General features: G+C 38.9%; 2 protein-coding genes across 7 annotated transcripts; one reads left to right on the top strand and one right to left on the bottom strand.

The window, feature by feature from the left end:
- Positions 1 to 612: 612 nt before the first annotated feature.
- On the bottom strand, positions 613 to 4,937 carry LOC112988108 (uncharacterized). Its single transcript, XM_026108355.2, has 3 exons — positions 4,714 to 4,937; positions 2,379 to 2,844; positions 613 to 1,348 (listed from the first exon to the last, which is right to left on the bottom strand). Exons 1-3 carry the CDS (start codon positions 4,935 to 4,937, stop codon positions 911 to 913), a joined length of 1,128 nt encoding a protein of 375 aa, XP_025964140.2. The 3' UTR covers positions 613 to 910.
- On the top strand, positions 4,868 to 20,315 carry MTIF2 (mitochondrial translational initiation factor 2). Of its 6 annotated transcripts, XM_064509751.1 has the most exons (15): positions 4,893 to 5,018; positions 5,739 to 5,856; positions 6,543 to 6,774; positions 7,296 to 7,401; positions 8,012 to 8,183; positions 8,641 to 8,801; positions 9,259 to 9,435; positions 11,497 to 11,636; positions 13,040 to 13,164; positions 14,048 to 14,252; positions 15,117 to 15,369; positions 17,802 to 17,942; positions 18,850 to 19,014; positions 19,235 to 19,375; positions 19,800 to 20,315. In XM_064509751.1, the coding sequence occupies exons 3-15, from the start codon at positions 6,550 to 6,552 to the stop codon at positions 19,967 to 19,969; spliced, it is 2,181 nt and encodes a 726-aa protein (XP_064365821.1). In that variant the 5' UTR covers positions 4,893 to 5,018; positions 5,739 to 5,856; positions 6,543 to 6,549; the 3' UTR covers positions 19,970 to 20,315. The 6 variants fall into 6 exon arrangements, with proteins under 6 accessions (XP_064365819.1, XP_064365821.1, XP_064365823.1 ...); XM_064509749.1 differs by lacking the exon at positions 5,739 to 5,856 and having other exon boundaries at positions 4,868 to 5,018; XM_064509753.1 differs by lacking the exon at positions 5,739 to 5,856 and having other exon boundaries at positions 4,899 to 5,014.
- Positions 20,316 to 20,889: the final 574 nt, after the last annotated feature.

The following is a 20,889-nucleotide window of genomic DNA, read 5'->3' on the forward strand; positions in this document are numbered from 1 at the left end:
CAGCAGAGAACATGCATGTTCTCCACTGGTACATGAATCAGTAGAAATTGTACACAAAAGTTAATACAGTTCCTGCTTGTATTAACTTTCTTTTCAGTTATCACCAGTAAATACTATACCCAGCCAGGAACCTGCAACACAATTATTCCTTAGAGCTGTTCTGCCAGAAGAGAGGCTAGTACCAGTGATTGACGCCCCTGTATAATCTGCTTTTAGATTACTCCCTCACATTCTGCCATTTTTGGAGAGGCTCTAAAAATGAATGAGGCACACTGTCTTAATGGGACATTTAGTGGCCGTGCCATCTGGAATTAATGGAAGAATACTCTTAAAGTTTTCCAAGCGCAGGATACTGTGAAAGTGAAAATGCAGCTACAAGTATAGACAATCAAGTATGTGTTGGGTAGCATAAGGAAGGTTTGGGGTTTTTTTTTTCCTCTAGGTAAAAATAATAAAAGGAAAGCAATATAGTAGAGGATAGATGGGCGCAGGTACACAATCTAGACATCTCTGTTCTAAGCGTATTGCAGAATATTTTAGAACTTTAACTTAATTCAGTATTTCTTGATGATGTTTTCTTAAGTTTCAGCATTTCAAGCCCAGTACAACATATTGAAAGTTCCGGTTTTATCAGTTTTATTATTAAACACTATAACATTATTTAAATAAAACCTTTTTCTACCCACTGGTTACTTAGTGGCAGAATGCAAGCATCTTTTCTCATAAAGAATATTCTGTTGAACTTTTAATAATCTGAAGACAGTATTTTTTTCACCAGATTATAGAAGACAGATTTAGGTAATTGAAAAAAAGAGAAGCATGCCTATTTTTTCAAATTGTATTTGTAATGAAAATTCCACTAGTTTTGTTCTATAAAATCTATGCCTAACAATAAAAATGTGAAATTTATCTACTTAATATTTTCATCAAAATGTATGATTATTGGATCGTGTCCTGTTGATTTCACAAACTTCAGAAAGTCTTCAGGGCTTAATCCCATGGTTGCAGAATTTGTCATTGGATGAAAATATACCCTTTCATGGCCATCTTCCAGAAAGCCAGCATCCAGTACAAACTTCACATCTCCTTGGTCACAGAAGAGGGCTAGTGGTGTTGCACATCCTTGGCCCACTTTTAATTTTTCCAACATGGCATTTTCATTAGCAAATCTTAGATTTCCACTCCCAACCCTCAGTTTTTTAGCAAGAGCGTTCAAATCAATCTGCCTGTTGTGTAGAACAGTTACCAACCAGAACCCTTTCTTCTTTTTGTCTTTAAGAAAAAGATTTTTACTGTGACCTCCTTTCATGTGTTGGACATAGGGCATCATTTCTTCAACAGTGAATACCTGGAAAATAAAATTAGTATAGTGTGAGACTCTATATCCCATTAGATTTTTAGTTGCTTATTGACAGGTATCTTTTGTTAAGTATTTAGAAAATCCTGAATGTTATACTCAGCCTAAAAACTGTACCCTTTTATGAAGAAATTTTAAAAGAACACAAATAAAATGTGACATACTGGTCTTACAGACTTTCTCAATCATTTCTCTCTGATGTATACAGCAAGCGTATCACACTTCAAAAGGGGAAAAAGGCAGCTCTGACAGCACTGTCTTGTGCAGATCCACCATACATGGATCGTTATGATATGTATTTTATGATATGATATGTATTTTGAATTGGGAGTGAGGAAGAAATTTGGAAAGGATTGTGCAGCTATTGCATTTTCTAGACTGGGGTTTTGCACTGGAGTGCACCAGTCCACCCTTGACTGGTGGACTTACATGCTGAGAAATTCACTATCAAGTAGTCCATCAGCATGCTGTAGCTCTTGAAACAGGGGAATTAGAGGGGAAAAGGGAGTTTTGCCAGCTGGGGTGTGAGCCACAAAGTCCTAAGGGGAATGACCTAGCGCATATTCTTGAAACAGTTACAAAACTTTTCTGCTAGGCTTGGGATTCGTAAGTACACTTTAAGGGAAACACAAATTTTGATAACTTCAAGATTGATACTTAGTTATGTTTAAAAAAAAAAAAAAAAAGTCTAATCTGTCCTGTAATCTATTTTGTCCTGTCATAAGTAGAACTTAATTTCTGCACTGAAAAAAAAAAAAAAATCCTAAGGATGTAAGGAAAAAGCATTGCTAAAACTACTCTTGGAATGTTTAAATTGCAAAGGTACCTGGAAAGGATTTTAAGCAGAGTAACTCGTTAATGCACACAGCTGTGCAAGTCCCTAACGTGCTTTTAAAAGTGACAGGCTTCAGGGGCGGATTTCTCCCTCCCCCTCCGGACGGCCCTGCTCCTAGCCACGCGGGCACTGCCGGGCTGGCCGGGCTGCCCCCCACCCGTGGCCCCGGCCCACGCCCGGGCCTACCTGGGGGTGCTCCGCCGTGACGGTGGTGATGCCCAAGCCCCGCAGGTGCTGCTCCAGCACCTCCCGCAGCCTGTGGCGGCCTCGGCGCAGCCATGGCAGCCCGCTGCCCCCGCCGCGCCGCCCACCCGCCACGCCACCCACCCGCCACGCCACCCACACGTCACCACGCGTTAGCTTTGACGTTACGGAGGAGATGCTAAGGCACAACCTTTCCTGAGCGTTTTCACAGTACAGTGTTCTTCCTCTGCCTTTCACACGAGAAACTAGAGCGTCTCTTTGCTGCAGTCGCGTCTCTGTGAAGTAGCAGAGGCTGGACGCGACTGAGGAGAGCTGCTGTGGAGCGAGCAGATCCCCCAAGGCCAGGGCAGCAGCGGCCTCAGCTGCCGAGGAAGACCCCTTTCTCTGCCAGCGTAAATGCAACGTCTTGAGTTTTGTGTCTCCTGTGCTAGGGAGACTTGTGCAGAGCCTGTGAGATTTACCTTTCCCATTTCAGAGTGATTTGCCAGCCTCGATTAAGAATTCAGAAGCTATTCTGGAAGTTGATACGTTCTGATGAAGAATACAGGGCTGGATTTGCCAGCAAATAAGACCTGTGAACAGTTTTTAAGCAAGAAGCTAGCTGTAAATTGAATGCATTTGCATTAACTTTGGATAAGAAAAAAGCCCTAAGCTTCAGACTTAAATATAATGACTGTGTTAATGCAATAATCTTGTAATAGTTCTAAGTTAGGATTTTTTTTTAAGTTAGATCTAAAGTGCGTGAACACGGTGCGCTTCAAATAATTAGCAGTCTTGGTCATCTGGTCAAACTCAAAGCAAGGCCAACTGAGATCGGGTTGCTGAGGTCCTTATCATAAAATCATAAAATAAGATTTTGAATAGTATCTAAGATGTCTGTTTCATGCTCTGCAGATAGATGAATAGAAGTAATTTGCAGGGACAATTAGTTGTATAAACCTATCTTCTAGCTATGAGTATGACAAGAAGGGTTAAATCTATTCAAGAATGTGCTCAGAAATGCAAGCTGCTTTACCAGGGAAGTGGATGTTATAAGCCATATTATATGTCATCTTTGGGTCTTTCCTACAACCTTTGACATTTAAGTACTGTAGTGTTTTTACCATGGTTTAGTTTTCAGAATATTTTTCCCTTTTTATATTTGGAGAAACTGAGGTGTTAGCAATTACAAGCTGCAGCCAACTCAAATTTTGGGAGTCTATGCACAGCTGTGATGATGCACACCTTGTGCAGATCAGCCTTATGTTAATTTCCTTTCAGGAGAGATTTTAATTCACAGACACAGCTGAAGAACTACACAATCTATCCTTAAGAAAAAGGCAGGGGGAGACCACCTTGTGCAGTAGTGGCACAATGTACATTCACAAACAACAGAAAGCAGGCTTAAGTTTAAATGGTTATTAGTTTTATTTTTTCCCATTTTCTTAGTTTGCTTATACATGCAAGAATATTTTTTTCTTTTTTGCTGTTTTTTTTTTTGGTTATAGTTGTGAAAACTTCCTCAAGTCTTCTAGACTAAGGGTAGAGAAACTCTCCCTAAATGACCCTGTGCATTTTAATTTTTCAGATTGTACCTAGGAAATTCATTGGCAGATTGTGCCTTCAAAAATGCAGGATGTGCTTTTTGTCAGTACTCAGTATCACGAAGGACCAAACAGGCAAATATGAAGAGTAGCAAGATACCGAGGGCAGCCAAAGCTGTAGCTACTGCCTATTTTAAGCGTAGAAAAGTGGTTGTGTGAACTACTGCAAGCTCTGTGCTACATGCAGTACATGTAAAATGCACAGTCTGAACCTACGGGGAAGATATTATAGTTATTACTCATAACACAATTTGCAATAGCCAGATGTATATATAGATCACTATAAAAACAGTACTGTCCCAAGAGCACCCTAAGATTAAAGGATGTCTTATGATGTAACTGGGATTATCTCTGGGTTGTACAAATGGTATTAAAAAGGGAACATTAAGGATTTTTCAAAAACTATTTACAAACCTCCCTCTTAGGATTTTTTCTAGTCTATTAAACTGATGTTATTTTACAGATGCCAAATTAGAACTCCTATTAAAAAAAATAACTTCAGCCATTTTAAAAACTTTAGATTGGGGGTGGGTGGAAATAGATTGCAAAGAAAAGCAATTTTTTTTCCTGGTATGCAAGAGAACCTGAAATTCAAGCATATACAATTATGACTACTCAGAAATGAAGCAGCCTGAATTTTCTCGCAAACACCTTGACGCTTGTGCACAATTTTATGCAGAAAGCCCTTGGCAAGCGTTAAATGATTTGTTTTTGTTAAGTCTGTGCCAGGTCACCATCTGCTTCCGGCGCGCGCTGCGCTGCGCATCGAGGCGGCCGGACGTGACCAGCCGAAGACCCGCTGCCTCACGGCGGCGCCCGGCGGGCTCCCGAGGCCTCCGCATCGCCCCGCCCCCACAGCCCGCCCAGCCGTTAAGCGCGCGCGCCGCCAGGCGCCACTGCGCCTGCGCAGCGCGGGGCTGTCGCCCTCCGGCAGCGGCTGCCTTTCTGCGGCGCGCATGCGCGCCCCAGCGGCGCACCGCCCCCGGGCGCCACGTGCTGCCGCGACATCCGGTGTCCGCGCCGAGGGCGCTTCCGGCAGGTGGAAGGAGCGGGAAGCGGAGGGGGGGAGCGCCGAGGCGGCCGTTGGTGGCGCGCGGGGATCGTTGGGTTGCCCCCCTCCCCCCAGCCGCGGCGCGGAGGACGAGGGACCGCCCGGGCCCGTCGGCGGCCTGATGGCGGAGAACCCAGGGAGGCGCTGTGCGCGGCCCCAGCTGCGGAGAGGCGAGGCCTGCCCGCGGCCGGGGTGGTCCCGGAGCCTCACCCGGATATCCGCTGCCCGCGGCGGGGGGAGGGGCCTGCCGGTGATAGGCCGCGGGTGCTGCGCTGCCCCCTGGGCTGCCAGCTTCAGGGGGCACCGTGGTTCGCGTGGTTGCGGCGTAGTCCCGTTAACGGCAGGGTGCGGCTGCTTCTCGGGCAGGTGTGCTTGTGCCTGGGGTGAAAGCTTGCGGCCTGGGTGCGGTTCCAGCCAAAACGAAGAGCCCAAGCACAGTGTGAGATCGAGGGACGCTTCCCTGATGGCCATTTGTGACTCAAGGGCTCGGAGAGCCGGGAGTGGTTTCTTAGCAGCTTGTAACCTCGAGTGGATTTTTTCTCTGTGAACTTGTCCAGTCTTGCCGTAACCTTTTAAGTCAGCTTTTAGTGTAAACGGTGTCTTGTGACAGTTCCACAGCTTTACTACTTCCATCCCTGTCAGGTTCTTTTTAGGGAGAAGCAAATAGGTTGCTGGTTGATTACTTTGCCTTCTGCTTACTTCTTGTAGGTTTCTTGATACAGCAGTGTTTTTAAGGGAACAGCAGGCATTCTGAGAATAGCATTTCAAAGTGTTTGGAGCTCCTTGGAAGATGGTACAAAAGCATCTCTGAGAGAGGATATAGAAGGTATTGAGAAAGGGGTCACTGAGTAAGGAAAACAGAAGTATAACAGTGGAGAAGTAGATGGGAGCTATGAAACAGCCAATTTTGAGCAAGAAGAGAAGTTTGTATAGGATATTGTACAGAATAGTTAAAAGAGTAACAAAACAAAATTGAGGTAGTTAAAACAAGATGTAAGATGATGTGAGAGAAGCATCTCGTAAAGATTATTTTCGAAGCCATGTCTTAACCTGGAAGAACATCTCCATCCATGTAACAAAACAGATTTTATTACAATGCCACAGTCTTCTAGTATTGTTGTATGCTCATGTAAACAGGGTTTTGCAGATTTGCTTTACTGGCTTAGAGAGGTAGGTTACCTCAGTATAGCCAGAAAAGTGGAAATCTCAAAGTGTTGCAGAACTCAAAGTGGAGATTTCAGTAATTTATACTAAAGATGATCAGCAAAAAAACAGGAATGATTTGTAAGCTGTGACATGATTAATAAACATAGTGAAAGTGGGGGAAGGTGGAGCCTTTAGGGAAACTGAATAACTGGGACAGTTACTAAGTATTTCAACTTTTACAGTATTAGAAAATGCCTGTTTTGAAACATTATAATGTTTGAGCTTCTCGACCTTATCAGTATTATCATAGGAAATAGCACATTTCAGCTTTGAGGCTGTATTTCAACATGTCCTTTTTGTTTTCAGTGAAGAAATGAATTGGGGGTTGATACTGAAGTTTGAAAATCTGTTCCAGTTACGCTGTGCTTGCAGGCAGCTGCATGCTCTGTCCCACAGAAAAGTTTACAGAACACAATGGAAGCCTGTACAGTCATCTGTGTATCCCATATGGTCCGTTCATCTGTACCCACAGCTCTGGCAAACAGACAAATTAATCAGTGTTGCCTTACCACATTACAGACATCTAGCTACAAAGGAGGTAATTAATGGAATTCAGTAATCTCTGTTTCTGTGTGAAATTTCAAAGCACAAGAAATCACTTTGAACATTTTCATTACAAAAATGGAACCTTTATATGTAGTAAGCTTCTTGTGAACAGGATTCATGTAATTATGAGTATCGAGAAGTATTATAATTTTGTAAGATAAAATGTACTAATGTATGTAGGAGTGTATTGTGACTCCGTCTCAAATGTTCGCTTGCAGTATTTGTACCTGCAGTATCATGACTCTTGCAGGGGCAGGAGAAAATGATCATAAACAAAAATGAAAATTTTGTTAAATTTTCCTTGCTGTGAAAAATGAAGAAAAAAATACATGATATTTTAAACATTCAGTGTGATGTTTTAAATGATTCATTTATTGTAATTCATTTGTAATGTAGATAAAAAGATGTGTTTACAACATATCATGTAAGGTCATTGTCTCTTTAATGTTGTTTTTATTATTTCTTAGTTTATGCCAGCTATGTGTTCCTATATACCTGTCTAATTCCATGTAGGAGAAGAAAAAGAACAGAAAGAAATTGCCATTGACAAAAGGTGAAGTTGAGATAAGGCAGAAAATGACTGTTGAAGAACTTGCAAGAGCTATGGGTAAAGATGTAGGTGAGAGCCTGTTCTGTTGTTTGAGATGCATTACAACTATTACGGTTCAATCAATCATGATGTTTTCATGACCAGTAAGGGCAAAGATGTGCTAAGATGGTATTGGTAAGCGATTACTAGTCCCTTTTTTAGCAAGGTAGATTGTACCTGTACCGAAATGCCTGTCCTGTCTGGCTGTGTGTTTCTGAGATAGACTTGTAAAATATGTCCTGTGTTTCTGCTACCAAAGAAGGTGGAATATGAAGAGACTTAGCAAATTTCTTTCCTTCCTGAATCATTTGTTAGCTATTTGGTTCAGGTCAGTTTCAGTCGTTTTCTTCTTAGGAATTAATGGGAAATAAGCTATGAAAATCTGAGTGAAAAATAATATCTTAGCATTTAATGAGGCAATCATTTTCACTAAACCTTTCCGAATCAGATTGTTGTGAGTATGTAGTGCAACAGGAACCTTTACATAAATGTAACTGAAGCAAAAATGCTTTGTGAATTAAATTTATTTGCAAGGTATCAATTACTAATGAAGAAAGTCTGAGTGATATTAAAGGGTATTTCTGTTGCACGTATTTTTTGATGGATGAAGAATTGTTAATTGTATTCATCTTTTCTTTAGATCATATATATGAAGCCCTACTATACACAGATATTGACTTTGATTCACTAGAACCAGATTCTATCTTATATGAAGACTACATCAAGTTAATTGTTAAAAAATCGGGAATGAAGTATAAATCAGCAAAACTGAAAGAAGAAAAAGAAAAAGAAAATACGGATGCTGTAAAAAGGTAAAATGTGAACTGGTTTTTTTGACTGTTTTTAACTCTTTGTTTCTGCAAGTGTTTTTCATATACTATGCTTTCTTTCTTGAATAGTATGTTAATGATACCTGGTATGGTCATGATCTAATAATATTTAAAAGGTACAGTTTACTGTTTTGATTTCTTTTCCCGTAAATCTGATGCTCTGATTTGATTTAAGTGGTTTTGTGGTTTTTTTTTTTTTTTTTTTTTAGGAAAGCTGGTTCTTTAATTTACTGAATTGCTGTAGTAATTGATGTGGAAGTAAGACTGAGTGCTAAGAGGGCAGACTGCATGATGTAGCTAGGATCTGTGATTATGTTTTTGTATGGGGGGAAGCAAGGCTGACCTGCTCATCACTACGTTCTGGTAAATGACTGTTCATGGAATGTGACTTAGTAAACATTTTTGGTATTTACAAAACATGGTTTTGTTCTAATTGTAGGCCTCCTGCAGACCCAGCGGTATTAACCCCCCGGCCTGCAGTTGTTACTATACTGGGCCATGTTGATCATGGGAAAACAACTTTACTTGACAGTCTGCGAAAAACTCAGGTGGCATCAATGGAAGCAGGAGGCATTACACAACACATTGGTGCTTTTCTGGGTATGATTTAAGTGTGCATGTGTGTGTAAAAATAGCTTGCTGTCCATCATGTGTGATCGGCTGATTTTCTGACAGTTTATTGGGGGGGGGGGGGGAGGGGGGAGGGGGGAGGGAAATGTGTTGATGTACACAGTTAATATATAGAAATTGAAAAGAGAAATCATAAACAATGATGTGTGGATGGAACTGTGAAGTGTATTGTCTGTACAATAGAAATAATATTTAGATTATTTTGGATTATGAAAGATCCCAGCATACTTTTTTTTTTTTTTTTTCTCCTCCTCCCTATGAGGTACAAACACCCTTGATCTCCATGCCAACTGTTATCTGTCTGCCTAAACTCTCTCTTTATTTTTAAAAAAGGTTCTTAAAGGTGTGATGTTTGACTTGGGATAGGTCAAAGCAAGCTATGTGAAATACTGCTTTTAAAATGTACCATGTATGTGTGTGTTCACAGTGCATTTGCCTTCTGGGGAAAAGATAACTTTTCTTGATACTCCTGGACATGCAGCTTTTTCAGCTATGCGAGCGAGAGGTACCAATGTTACCGATATTGTCATACTAGTTGTAGCAGCAGAAGATGGAGTAATGGAACAAACTATAGAATCCATCCAACATGCTAAAAATGCTGGAGGTACAGTGTTTGTCTTGTTAGTATTTCATTTTTAAGTGAGTGGCAAGCCCAGTACACAAAGCTAATATACAAGATGTGTGCGATTCACATAATGAATATGTTGTAAACAAATGTCTATTCATCTCTTGGAAGAAACTCCTTGAATTAGCATCCATAGAGTTTGGGAACCAACTGTCCTAGTCCTGTCTCCTCCCCTGGGAAAGTGTCCAAAAATATACTGAACATTACAGTAATACATTAAGATAACAAAACATTTATGTGTCTGCAGACTTAGTGACTTGCAGATTTGCCAGAAAGGCAGTTGCCATTCTTTAAAGGGAATATTAAATACACACTCAGTGCTTTGCAGTTTGTATGTGCAGTTGTCAAGAGTATCGCATTGCCCTTTCATGACTTCATTAAGTTCTTAGTGGCAGAATGTATGGGTCATGTTTTAAAGAGCATAGTTCTCTAGAATCCTAAAGATGCTAACCTTGTTCATCAAACAGGGAAGTGAAATTTAATTTGATTAAGTGGCTTTATAATAAGGTATCTCTGTTTTCATAGCTGTTGTCTCCACGACATACTGCGATCTAGAATCGTTTCTAAGTTGCTCTGAAGTTATCAATTTAGAAACCTTAGGTTTTTTTGCACAGGACTGTGGTTGGTGATACTCATTATTGTCTATATTATTTTTCTATATTTTATCTTGATTTCTGTAGATTTTAATAATGTTACTGTGGTATTGTCATCTAGATAACAACAGATTCACTATATTGGGATGCTACTCTAAATAGTGTTGCAAATTATCACAAAGGGAAAATTGACTCTTTTTCCCGATAAACAAGGAAATTACCTATTCATATGAATGTAAGTGGTGAGAGGAGTAAACTTTGTGTACACAGAATGGTAAAATTCCATGATTTTGAAGGGAAATGAGAGAAGAATAATCTTTAGTGGTATCCGGAGTTGAAAGAATCCATAGACCAGATCTGCCTCAGTGGATCGCAGAGAAAACCTTAGTAGTAAATACAAGCTGTTTCCAAGAGAAACTCTGTAAGATCCTTCAGAAAAAAAATCTGAAATCTTACAGTACCAGAAACATCTTGTAAAATTACGGTTTCTTCCATTTTTTTCCGGTTGCATCTAGAACAAAAGTGTTTATTAAAAGACCCTTTTTCAAGTGAAAAACTTCTATAAGGACCTTTAACGTATTGTAACAAGCTCTCTTTCATTGAATTTGCTACAGTTTGCCAATTTGCTATATTTTTCATTTTGCATGTGTCCAGTCAGTTTGATTACTTTGTGATCTAAGGTTTGATTACTTGAACTTTAAAAAGGAAGAAAAATATGAAGTTATTTTGGTGGAAATGTGAAACAACTTAATTTCCAGTTAAACTGAAAACGATGTGAGAAGTTAGAGCTGCTCTGGCCTTTTTCACTTGTTGTTATTCTTATGATCAGTTTTCTTGGCTGTGTGTAAGTGATGTAGGTACTGAGAACTGCCGCTACTGCCAGCTTGGCTATATGGATCATTGTAGAGTGCTGTGAAGAATTTTGTCATATCTGACAGCTTTTTGTGTGATTGTTTGAAGTATGTTTGAATGTCTAAAATGCCACTGAATGTCAATGTTTAGGCAACTGAATTACACTGTTGCATGGGTACTGTGATCTTCCAGTCTGTTCTGCTGCATAATGTTAGCAAACTCCAATGGCAGTAATATTTGGCCTCCATTTTTTTTCTGCTAGGATAATTCATCCAGCCTACTTCTCGTAGCCCAGTTTTCAAGGGCTTCCTAAGGTTGCTCAGGGAATAGGCATCAAGTAAACTTTTTTTGGTCTCGTAACCTGCTGTAACCTATTACTGCAGCTGTTCTAGTGGCAGGATTCTTTGAGCAAGTCTGAGGCCTGTGTCATGCAGCATTCCCTGGCCTTGAACTTCTTGCTTTACAGATGGGAATGAGGAAAAGTTGCTTTCCCATCTCCACTTGCACAGCGTGTGTAGGTTGGGCAAATGCTGCCTTGGGACTGCGGTAAGTGCTTGTTATGTTGGTAATGTGTTTGTATGTTCTTTCTTTGTAGTTCCTCTTATCCTCGCTATTAACAAATGTGACAAACCTGAAGCTGATCCTGAAAGAGTGAAGAAGGAATTGCTGGCTCACGATGTGGTTTGTGAAGAGTTTGGAGGTGATGTTCAAGCTGTAAATATTTCTGCACTCAAGGTAAAGGTTTGGTGGAACAAATGGTCACCACGTTCATAGATATCCAGTATGTGCATACAGCCACATTTTTACTTGGCAGTTGGAAAATGAATGCTTAGCTTCCTGGTGTTTGATTGGACACCTTACATTAGCTAAAGCGCTGCTGGCTGTCACCAGAATCCTTGGAACATATTGCTGTCATGTTTTGAGGCTCAGACCTTTAGTGACCAATAATATCTCATTTTTCTTCTGGAAATTTTAGTGGATATTTTTCAGATTAATCCCAGTTATTATAGATATTTGTTTTCTGTGTAAGGTTAGTCCAAAATGGTGATAATGCTGTGCATGAAGATAAACATTCGAATGGGGATATAAATATCTTCCTAACACACTTGGAGACAGAGTTTTCTTGTAGACTTGCAGACAACCGATAGCTAAAAACTAAACTGAAATCTGAACTTTAATACTTGCCTTTAGTTTTGTAGTGGCCAAAGCAGCCTTGTTGAAACTGATGCAGCAGTATCTTAGGCTTATTGCTGTCTTCCTGTGCACCCCAAGCATATTCTAAAATTTCAGATAAATTCAAGACCATCTGAAGTTGTGGCCTTACGCTTCTTTAAATAAATGTATATGTAAAAATCTCTGTTCACCTCTGTAGCAAGCTTGTTGCCCTAATTCCCACAAAGCTGGGTCTTCTGACTGACAGCTTCTCTCTCTTATTCTGAGAACAAAATGTGATTAGAACAAAGAAGGAAAAAGAAAACAGATCAACACGAACACCTCAATGTAATTTTATATCTTTGCTGTCCTGGAGTCTTGAATTGGTTGTAGATATCATCAGGTTTCAGGTTGGCTGTTCTTTTCAAGAATTGCTTGTCATCCCTAGTATGCCTGTAGCAGAAAATTGAAAGGTCTCTTTCTGCATCTTTTCTTTAATTAAAGAGAGAATATGTGAAAGTTCTGAAGGGCTGCAGACAGCTATTTTGTTGTGAGAATGAGGTTTCCAACTCTGATTTTTGAAATGGGGAAAAAAAGTATATGCTAACTCCCAAACCAGCCTTCTGCCTTTTTTTCAGTTAGTGTTAATGATTCCATTAAACTAAAAAATATTTTCCAGAAACGTAATTCATTCATGTAAAGATTTAAACTTTATTGTGCCTTTTATTAATCCTGATACTATGGACAGAGAGGAGGGGAGCTGTGCTTTCTAATGTTTGTTTCTTGTGTTTGGGACTGACAACACAGCAGTCTTAATAGTTTGTTATTTTAGTGCTGTGCTGCCTTAATGGCAAAGGGACCTATGCTGTTGGACCGTATCGCATGATTAGAAGTTCTGAATTAAATGGGGGAAGTTGGCACTAAGATTACAACTTCTGATCTTATTTTAACAAGGCACTTCCTTTACTACTTATGATTCTGTACAGGGTGAAAATCTGATGGTTTTAGCAGAGGCAACAGTTGCTTTAGCAGAGATGTTAGAACTGAAGGCGGATTCCACAGGTCTGGTAGAGGGGACTGTAATTGAGTCTCGGAAAGACAAAGGAAAAGGGTAGGTCATCTGTTGTCTTCGCAACTTTAATGGAGCAGTTTGTAAGAATGCAGAGATAGTGTTCAGCTGGTTAATACCTCAATATTGAGGTTTAACATTGTATTTTAAAAAAAAGTTGGACAAAACTTTAACAGTCTTTTTTGCAGTGTTTGTAACTAAATTGTTGAAATGTAGTTTTACAGCATGAGAGCCAGAAAATGAAGTTACAAACTGATGAAGCAAATTTCATCATACCACAGAAATGAAATATTGTCTGCACAGGAAACATTTTAAAATGCAGATGTATTTTTAAAAGTCATTATCAGGAGGGGTGATCAAATGAATAATCATAAAATAATAGTTATGTTATAAACAACTTATCAAAAATTATATGACATTTTACTCTTTAAAATATTTTGAGCCTTTTTGCAGGTTCTCTATAAACAAGATTTGTTCCACTTCTTAAACATAAACTGAATATTGGAAAACTGTTAACAAATATATATCTCTGTGTGTGTATGTGTATATACACACACACATATATGTATTTATTTATTTATTTATTTTCACCTGTATAAATATGAGCTTAAGTGAGTCATGTGCTTTCTGGCCCAGAGAAAAAGACTGAGATTTCACTTAGCATGTGAAATCAGTCTGTATTTGAAAGTTGAATATGCGAAATTCTTTATTAATCTACAAAAATGGAAAGAGTACAATATGCTTCTGGGTTTTTTTGCGCTTCACTTCTAACACTCTCGTAGCATGATAGTAGATTGTGTCATAAGAATATTTTGCCTGTAATCACAAGTACACTGTTTTGTCTTTGCTTACCTACCATAGCTATGAAAATGAGATGTTATTTTTGTACATTATTTTTTCCTTCTCTCTTTCTGCTCTTCACTAGTCCAGTTACCACAGCCATCATCCAAAGAGGAACTCTGAGAAAAGGCTGCGTTTTAGTTGCAGGGAAGACCTGGGCAAAAGTGCGTTTCATGTTTGACGAGAATGGCAAAGCCGTAGATGCAGCCTCTCCAGGCATCCCAGTGGAAATCATGGGCTGGAAGGAAGTCCCTTCAGCAGGAGATGAAATCATTGAAGTAGAATCTGAGGTACAGTAAGAACTGTTTAATGGAAGATTCATATTGTGGTAAAGTGGATAGGCGGCAGGAGCTGAGTGAGGAATAAGTGGTAGCTTTCACTCTGAAAAAACAAGATAATGTGACAAAAGATGAAGGCCAGGCATGGGTATTAAATGTAGCCTGAGCTAGGCATTTTGTATGAGGAATAAAGATTTGCACATTGTCCCTTTCTTTCTCCCTTTACCACCCACCACCTCTGGTGTGCCAGACCCTTATGTCCTCCCCTCCTCTCCATGCATCCAGGTAAACCTACTTTATAAATCACACAATGAAAGTGGACTGTTGCTTCAGCAGAAGATAAGTCACCTTTGGTTCATTCCTTGTGCTTCTCATGGTCATCCTGCCTTCCTCTTATGCCTTGTTTGCAATGACTGCAGTACTAAACAGCTTCTTTTTGGATTATCTGGGATATGTTCTAATGTGTTCCCTTTCCAAAGGCACAGAAGACTGTTTTTCTCTTTTACTTGACCTCGTTATAACCTTACCTAGAAAACAATCTAGTACTTAATGGTGTTAGTGTTTTTAATTCTGGAATGAGAGATAATTAGATTCTGACAAAAGAATGTGCATGTCGTTTACTTGGAATAGGTGTTTAGAGAGCTGGACAGATACTATTTGAAAGAATGAATGGTATCAGAGATATCTTAAAAATAAGACTTGAATCATGTTGCTGTAGCTAGTGCTAGTTTTCTGCATCTTTGTGGCAAAATTTATTGTTAAATGTGAAAGAAAATTAATAAATCTGTAGAGAAAACATGAAAGATTGAAAAATCATTAATGTGGAGTTTTCCAGTGCCGTGTTTTAAAAGAGAATTTCTGTCTCTCTTTGCCCAGCAAAAGGCACACCAAGTTGTGGCTTGGAGAAACTATGTTGAACAACAGGAGAAGATGAAAAGGGATTCGGAAGTTATCGAAGCAAAGCAAAAGGAACACAGGACGGAGTATGAGAAGAAGCAACAGAAGCTAGCCCATCTGACCTGGAGACAGAGAAAGGCAGTGCTGTACAAGGCTAACAAACATCTCATGTGTTCAAAGCCAAAAGAGAGAACAGAGATTGACAAAAATGTGCTATCAGTAATTGTTAAAGGTACTGTCATATTCTGTTCCATTCTTTTCGTGCTTCTCTGATCTGAAGCATAGTTCTAAAACATTAACAGAATTTCTATTATCAGAAGTGGGGTTAAAATGCCACTTGAGCAGAATAATATAATAACATTAAACATAATATTGAATCTTTCTCAGTAAGGGGAGGGGCATCAGAAAACATCCAGCAGTCAGGAATAGTGTGCTTCCAGCAAGGGCAGAGCAACAGGAAAATTTCTGAGCCTAACCCCCTTATCTAGGAACTCCTAAGTAAAAGCCACATGAATGCCAGCATGATACGCCACAATAATGTGTGAAGGACAAAGGGGATAGACAGACTTGGAGCATAAGTGCATTGGGTTTGGCCAGAACTTGTGCAAAATGGAAGAGACACAGCGTGAACATGTAACCATGAGATCGGGAAGCCAGAGAAGGAGGATATGAGTTTTGGGTAGTAGATGCTGTGTAGTTCAAATTTCAAACAATATTTGGAATTTTAAGTTGATTTTCTTAATTTGATTCAGTTGCAATTGCAACTAAACCTTATCAGGCTTAATTTAAAATCTTAAGACAACTGATGGTCTTCAAATTCTGCTGCCTGCACAGATTCCCCTGTTTTGGTACATCTAGTAAGATCACATTTTCTTGAACAGCAGAACATGAGTTGTACCTGCACTGTGGTCCCTCAGTCCCTGAGGCTGAGTGTGGGTAATCAGGGACCAGCTTTGCTTTGTTTTTCATGGCTGCAGGCTGGAACTTTGCAGAGTACAATTTAAAGCAATTTGGTTGAATCTCTTTTATAGTTTAGAACATTGTTGTTGGTTATCTTAGTTAAGCATTCTGTCTGGTCTAACAAAGTTAAGAAATAATTCAGGTTTTTTTTTTTTTTTAATTTATTTCCTTCCTTTCCTTGTGTACAGCATCATGTATCTCCTTCCTCAAACCCAGACAAAATCTTAAAATGTCTGATTCCAAGTTTCTGGGGCTTTGTATTTGACCTATCCGTGATAGTGCTGATGGATGTAGTTTTGGGTGGTTCTTGCAGTCTTTCAAGTACAGCTCCGCTTGCCCGTCCTCAGCCAAATAACTGCTTATTAGTCCTCAGCAGAAGCAGTATTATCAAAGACGAAAGAATGGTTCCTTACTCAACAGTCAGTCTTCAAGTTATGTTATGGGTACTACAGCCTTTGTTCTCTCTCTCCCAACTCACCTGTGTCCTCTTCCTTAGAAGCTGTCATTGATGGAGAGTTGTTGGTCTTCAGTTCTTCCTTATGCTTCGCTACAGAAATCAAGAGGGGCAGTGCCAAAGATACTATTGCTGCTAGGTGTGCTGAAAATAGATCTGTATGGTCAGCACTTCTTGAAGATATTCTAATAAATAGGACACATGATAATTCTATTCTTGTGCCAAACAGCAATCAGTTTAATTGAGGAACAGCTTTCTGGTTTAAAAAAAAAGATATCCTTCATGTAGAATGGGGAGATAATGTAAGCAAATTTACTGGCCATAGTAAAGCTCCTTTGAAAAATTAAAATGAAAATATGGTATGTTTAATTGGCAGGCTTCCTGTTAGAACTTTAGTTTCATGTCTTCTCTTTGGTGGCTTTGATTCTATTTTACAATCTAGAGTTATTGTGTCATTTTTCATTTTACTTCAGCATTACTTGCTTTGGTTTATAGGAAGTTAATAATAGTGCTGTTTATATGTTCAGGTGATGTAGATGCATCTGTTGGGTAACTACCATCAGGGCTGTGGAAACAGGTGTTGAGATTCTGCTCTAGCTCATGCTTCATCAGCCCACTAAAGTGATCCTGTAAAACTGAAGTGCACGAGTAACTCCTACACATAAAAGGAATCTCAGTAGATTCAGTGGCTTATGTGTGTAAGGTTACTTCCATGCATAAATACTTACAAAGTCAAGGTTTAAGTTTCAGTAATAGGGCTGTGGACACGCAGGTGTGTAGTTTGCTAGGATGTCCTCATTTATGTGTGTGTGTGTATATATATGTGAATATGTATATGTGTATGTATAGCTATATAAACACAAGCTATGCAAGCAGCAGTATTGCATTGACAGAATGGAGTACAAAACAACTATATATTAGATAAAATGGGGCAGGAGGAACTTAGTTTTGCCTCACGTTCTGTACTCTACACGTAGCGAATAATAGTAGCTGAAAACTATGCAAGCTTGACCTGAAAATGACAGCAGATACAGAGCCTCTGCTGCTCTTGTATTTATTTACTTTTTAGAATGAACACCCTTGTTTTTATATATATGTATGTTTTAGCCTACTGTTGAAAATATTGTGAGAATGCTAGATATAAAAAGATTATGATTATATCGTATAGCCTGCAGTTGTCTGTCTTTATTCTACTTCAGTATTAATTTGAGTTATATAAAAGTCAATAGTAGTATTGTTTATATATACAGGTGATGTAGATGGATCTGTCGAAGCTATTCTAAACATTCTGGACAGCTATGATGCTGACAGTGAATGTAAACTGGATATCATTCATTTTGGAATGGGAGATATCAGTGAAACTGATGTAAGTCTTGCTGAAGCTTTTAATGGTGAGTGCATGTTTAAATATCAATTTACAATTAGTACAAAATCTTTTCCTCTCTAATGAAATGGTATTTATTCATTCTGATTTTGTTTTCTTTGTAATAATTAGCATTATCTTTAATGTAAAATTACATGAAACTTAAAAATGTGTTCTTCAACACTGAAGACCAGTGCAGGTAGGGAAGGCTAGAACTCTAATGAAAAGGAAAAAATCTGACTTAATTGTTTAATAATGACATACAATGCTTGAAAACTCTGACTCCTCACTCTAGTTGCTTTATTCTGCTCTAGCAGAGCAAAGAAGCCAGAAAAGTAGTGTACCAGTATACTAGATATAGTATAAAAAAAGGAGAACTTCCTTTTGCTCAGGAAGGTCATTGGAAAGGTTGTACTAGTTTAGTACCCATTCCTACCCCCTGCTCCTCACATGCAGTAAAGGGTAGAGGGTTGTTGATTTGTTGTCGTTGGATCTGGCCTCACCTATAAGTGGTGAGAATGAATTAGGGTTCACTTCAGACTTAGGCTAAACAATCAAACTTTTTCTAGGCAAAAGGTGAGGAGTCCTTTTCCTTTAAGTAGTGCCATATGCTCTGATGAGCTGTGCATAAGAATTTTCGCTTTGATACTTTCAGTTCTGTCATGACAGAACTTCTTATGAGGGCTTTTTCTTTGAGCATAATTGTTTTGGTACAAGGTTAAAAGTAGTGGATGTGCTGAATGCAACAAGCAAGGGAGACAAATGCTCCCCCCTTTAAAAGGGAAGCATATATAAAATGGTGTTTCTTGTATTGGTGACTGCTAATTTTAGGCTGTGCTGCAAGTTTAACATTACAGAATAAATGCAGCAGAATTTCACCTACTGTTTGAAAAGCAATGATCTCTTGTAGTCATCAGCTGCTAATTATTTTTCAGGTGTTGTATATGGATTCAGTGTGAAAGCCAATGAAACTATTAAAAAGCTGGCTGCTAAGAAGGGAATAAAAATTAAAATTCACAATATCATCTATCATCTTATTGAAGATGTAAAACATGAGCTAAATAGCAGATTACCACCATCTATGGTGGAAAATACAATAGGTGAGTTTTCACTGAGTTGTAAATACATCTTTGCTTCATGATATGCCCTTATTTTCCAATTAAGTGTTCCTACTATATTGAATACTTAGTATTCTTTTGTATCTGCTTTTCTTTTTTCTTATAAAGCTTAATAAGTGGAAGAGTGTAGCTTGGTTCTAATTAATAGTAGCTTGTACTTCACTCTCTTGTATTTCATACACTCTATTTTTTTTTCTTTCAGGGGAAGCTTCTGTACTTGACACCTTCTCTGTAACAGTAGGAAAAAGTAAAGTTCCAGTAGCTGGGTGCAGAGTACACAAGGGGCAGCTAGACAAAAAGATGAAATTTAAGTTAATCCGTAAGGGAGATGTTATTTGGAAAGGTAAGTTTAATTGCTACAAAAGCAATGTTTGTTCATATTTGGTATTAGATATGGGTATTTCCCTGGGAAGTCAGTGCAAAATGTGTGCATGCATCTCATCATGCAATCCCATGTACTATTTAGGATGGTTTTGCCCCAACTAGAGAAAAGCTGCAACCTCACTGTACTCTGTTATCCAGACCTTTTTCTCACTACCAACTCTTGATAGGAAAGCAGTAGCAACACACAGTTTACCTACTGAAAGGGATGGATATCTGACTTCCAGACTTTAATCAACTGCAAGTGGTTATTGTCCCTAGTTTTCCTTGCTTACAGTTTCACCATGTAGCCACAGAAGGAAACTGTTTGAGAGGAAACCAAAACACTTATGTACTGCGATGTCAGTGGGGTCTCTATTTTTCTTTGACATTTTTTCTCTTTGTAGGATCCTTATCATCACTGAAGCATCATAAAGCTGATGTCCAGATAATAAAAACTGGTATGGATTGTGGCTTAAGTTTAGACAAGGATATAGATTTCAATGTTGGAGATGAAATTATCTGTTATGAAGAAAAAGAAGTTGGACAGACAACTTCCTGGGATCCGGGATTTTAAAATACATTTGAATACACCAAACTAAAGGACATGCGTTGTTCCTGGACCAATGGCTTATAAACTCTTCACTTTAAGTGAATTTATGAAGCAGCTCATATGAATCCTTAGACCTGATATTTATATAGCATTGTTCTACTTCTAAATCTTGTCAAGCAGTTACCACTTGGAGTATAGGATAAACTAGAAGCATTAATTGCAAGCACTTCAGATGCATACAACAGTCAAGGTATAAATATCTTTCTAGTGACTGTAAGAAATTATATAAATGCAATGGTTCCACCATAGCTGAGCTGCTCCCTTATAATGGTGCTGTACCCATTACCTTCAGTAAAGAAGGAAACAGGTTTTTCAGTGTGTTGTCTGCATTTTGTTGGCAGGGTTGGAATTACGTCAGCAAAGGGTTAAACGCTAGAGAAAAGGATATAGGAGTCCTACCTTCTTGATCTTTTACTTGTTTGCTAATTAGAGCTATAGCTCTATCTACTCCCCTCATGCAGAACACGCCCCTTTTACCATTGTTAGCTGAAATGTTTTTTTTGCTCTGCTATTGCTCCCCACTATCTCCTTAGAAAGGAGTGTGTTTGCAACCACCTATTTTGTTGATGCTCTGAAAAGGACAAGATCAGACTTCAGCTGACACTGGTATTACAGCAATTTTCATGTTTGACAGGAAAGGGAGAAAAATATATTTGAAAGTAAGCTTAGGGAGATTGCTTCTATTATGTCTATGGTACTTCCTATTAGATAAACCGTACATGTAGAGATGGGCAGAGCTATAGCCCTGGCCATCTCTGCCTGGGCATTTTGTTACCCTGGTCACAAGTTTAAGAAAGCAAACCCACTCTGAAAAAGTAAAAGTCTAGAGCAAAAATTTAAAGTAGTATTCTGCTCTTGAAGAGCTAAAATTTTCCAACTGCGAT

This window comes from Dromaius novaehollandiae, chromosome 3 (assembly GCF_036370855.1).
Source record: "Dromaius novaehollandiae isolate bDroNov1 chromosome 3, bDroNov1.hap1, whole genome shotgun sequence".
In the NCBI taxonomy this organism is placed as follows: Eukaryota; Metazoa; Chordata; class Aves; order Casuariiformes; family Dromaiidae; genus Dromaius; species Dromaius novaehollandiae.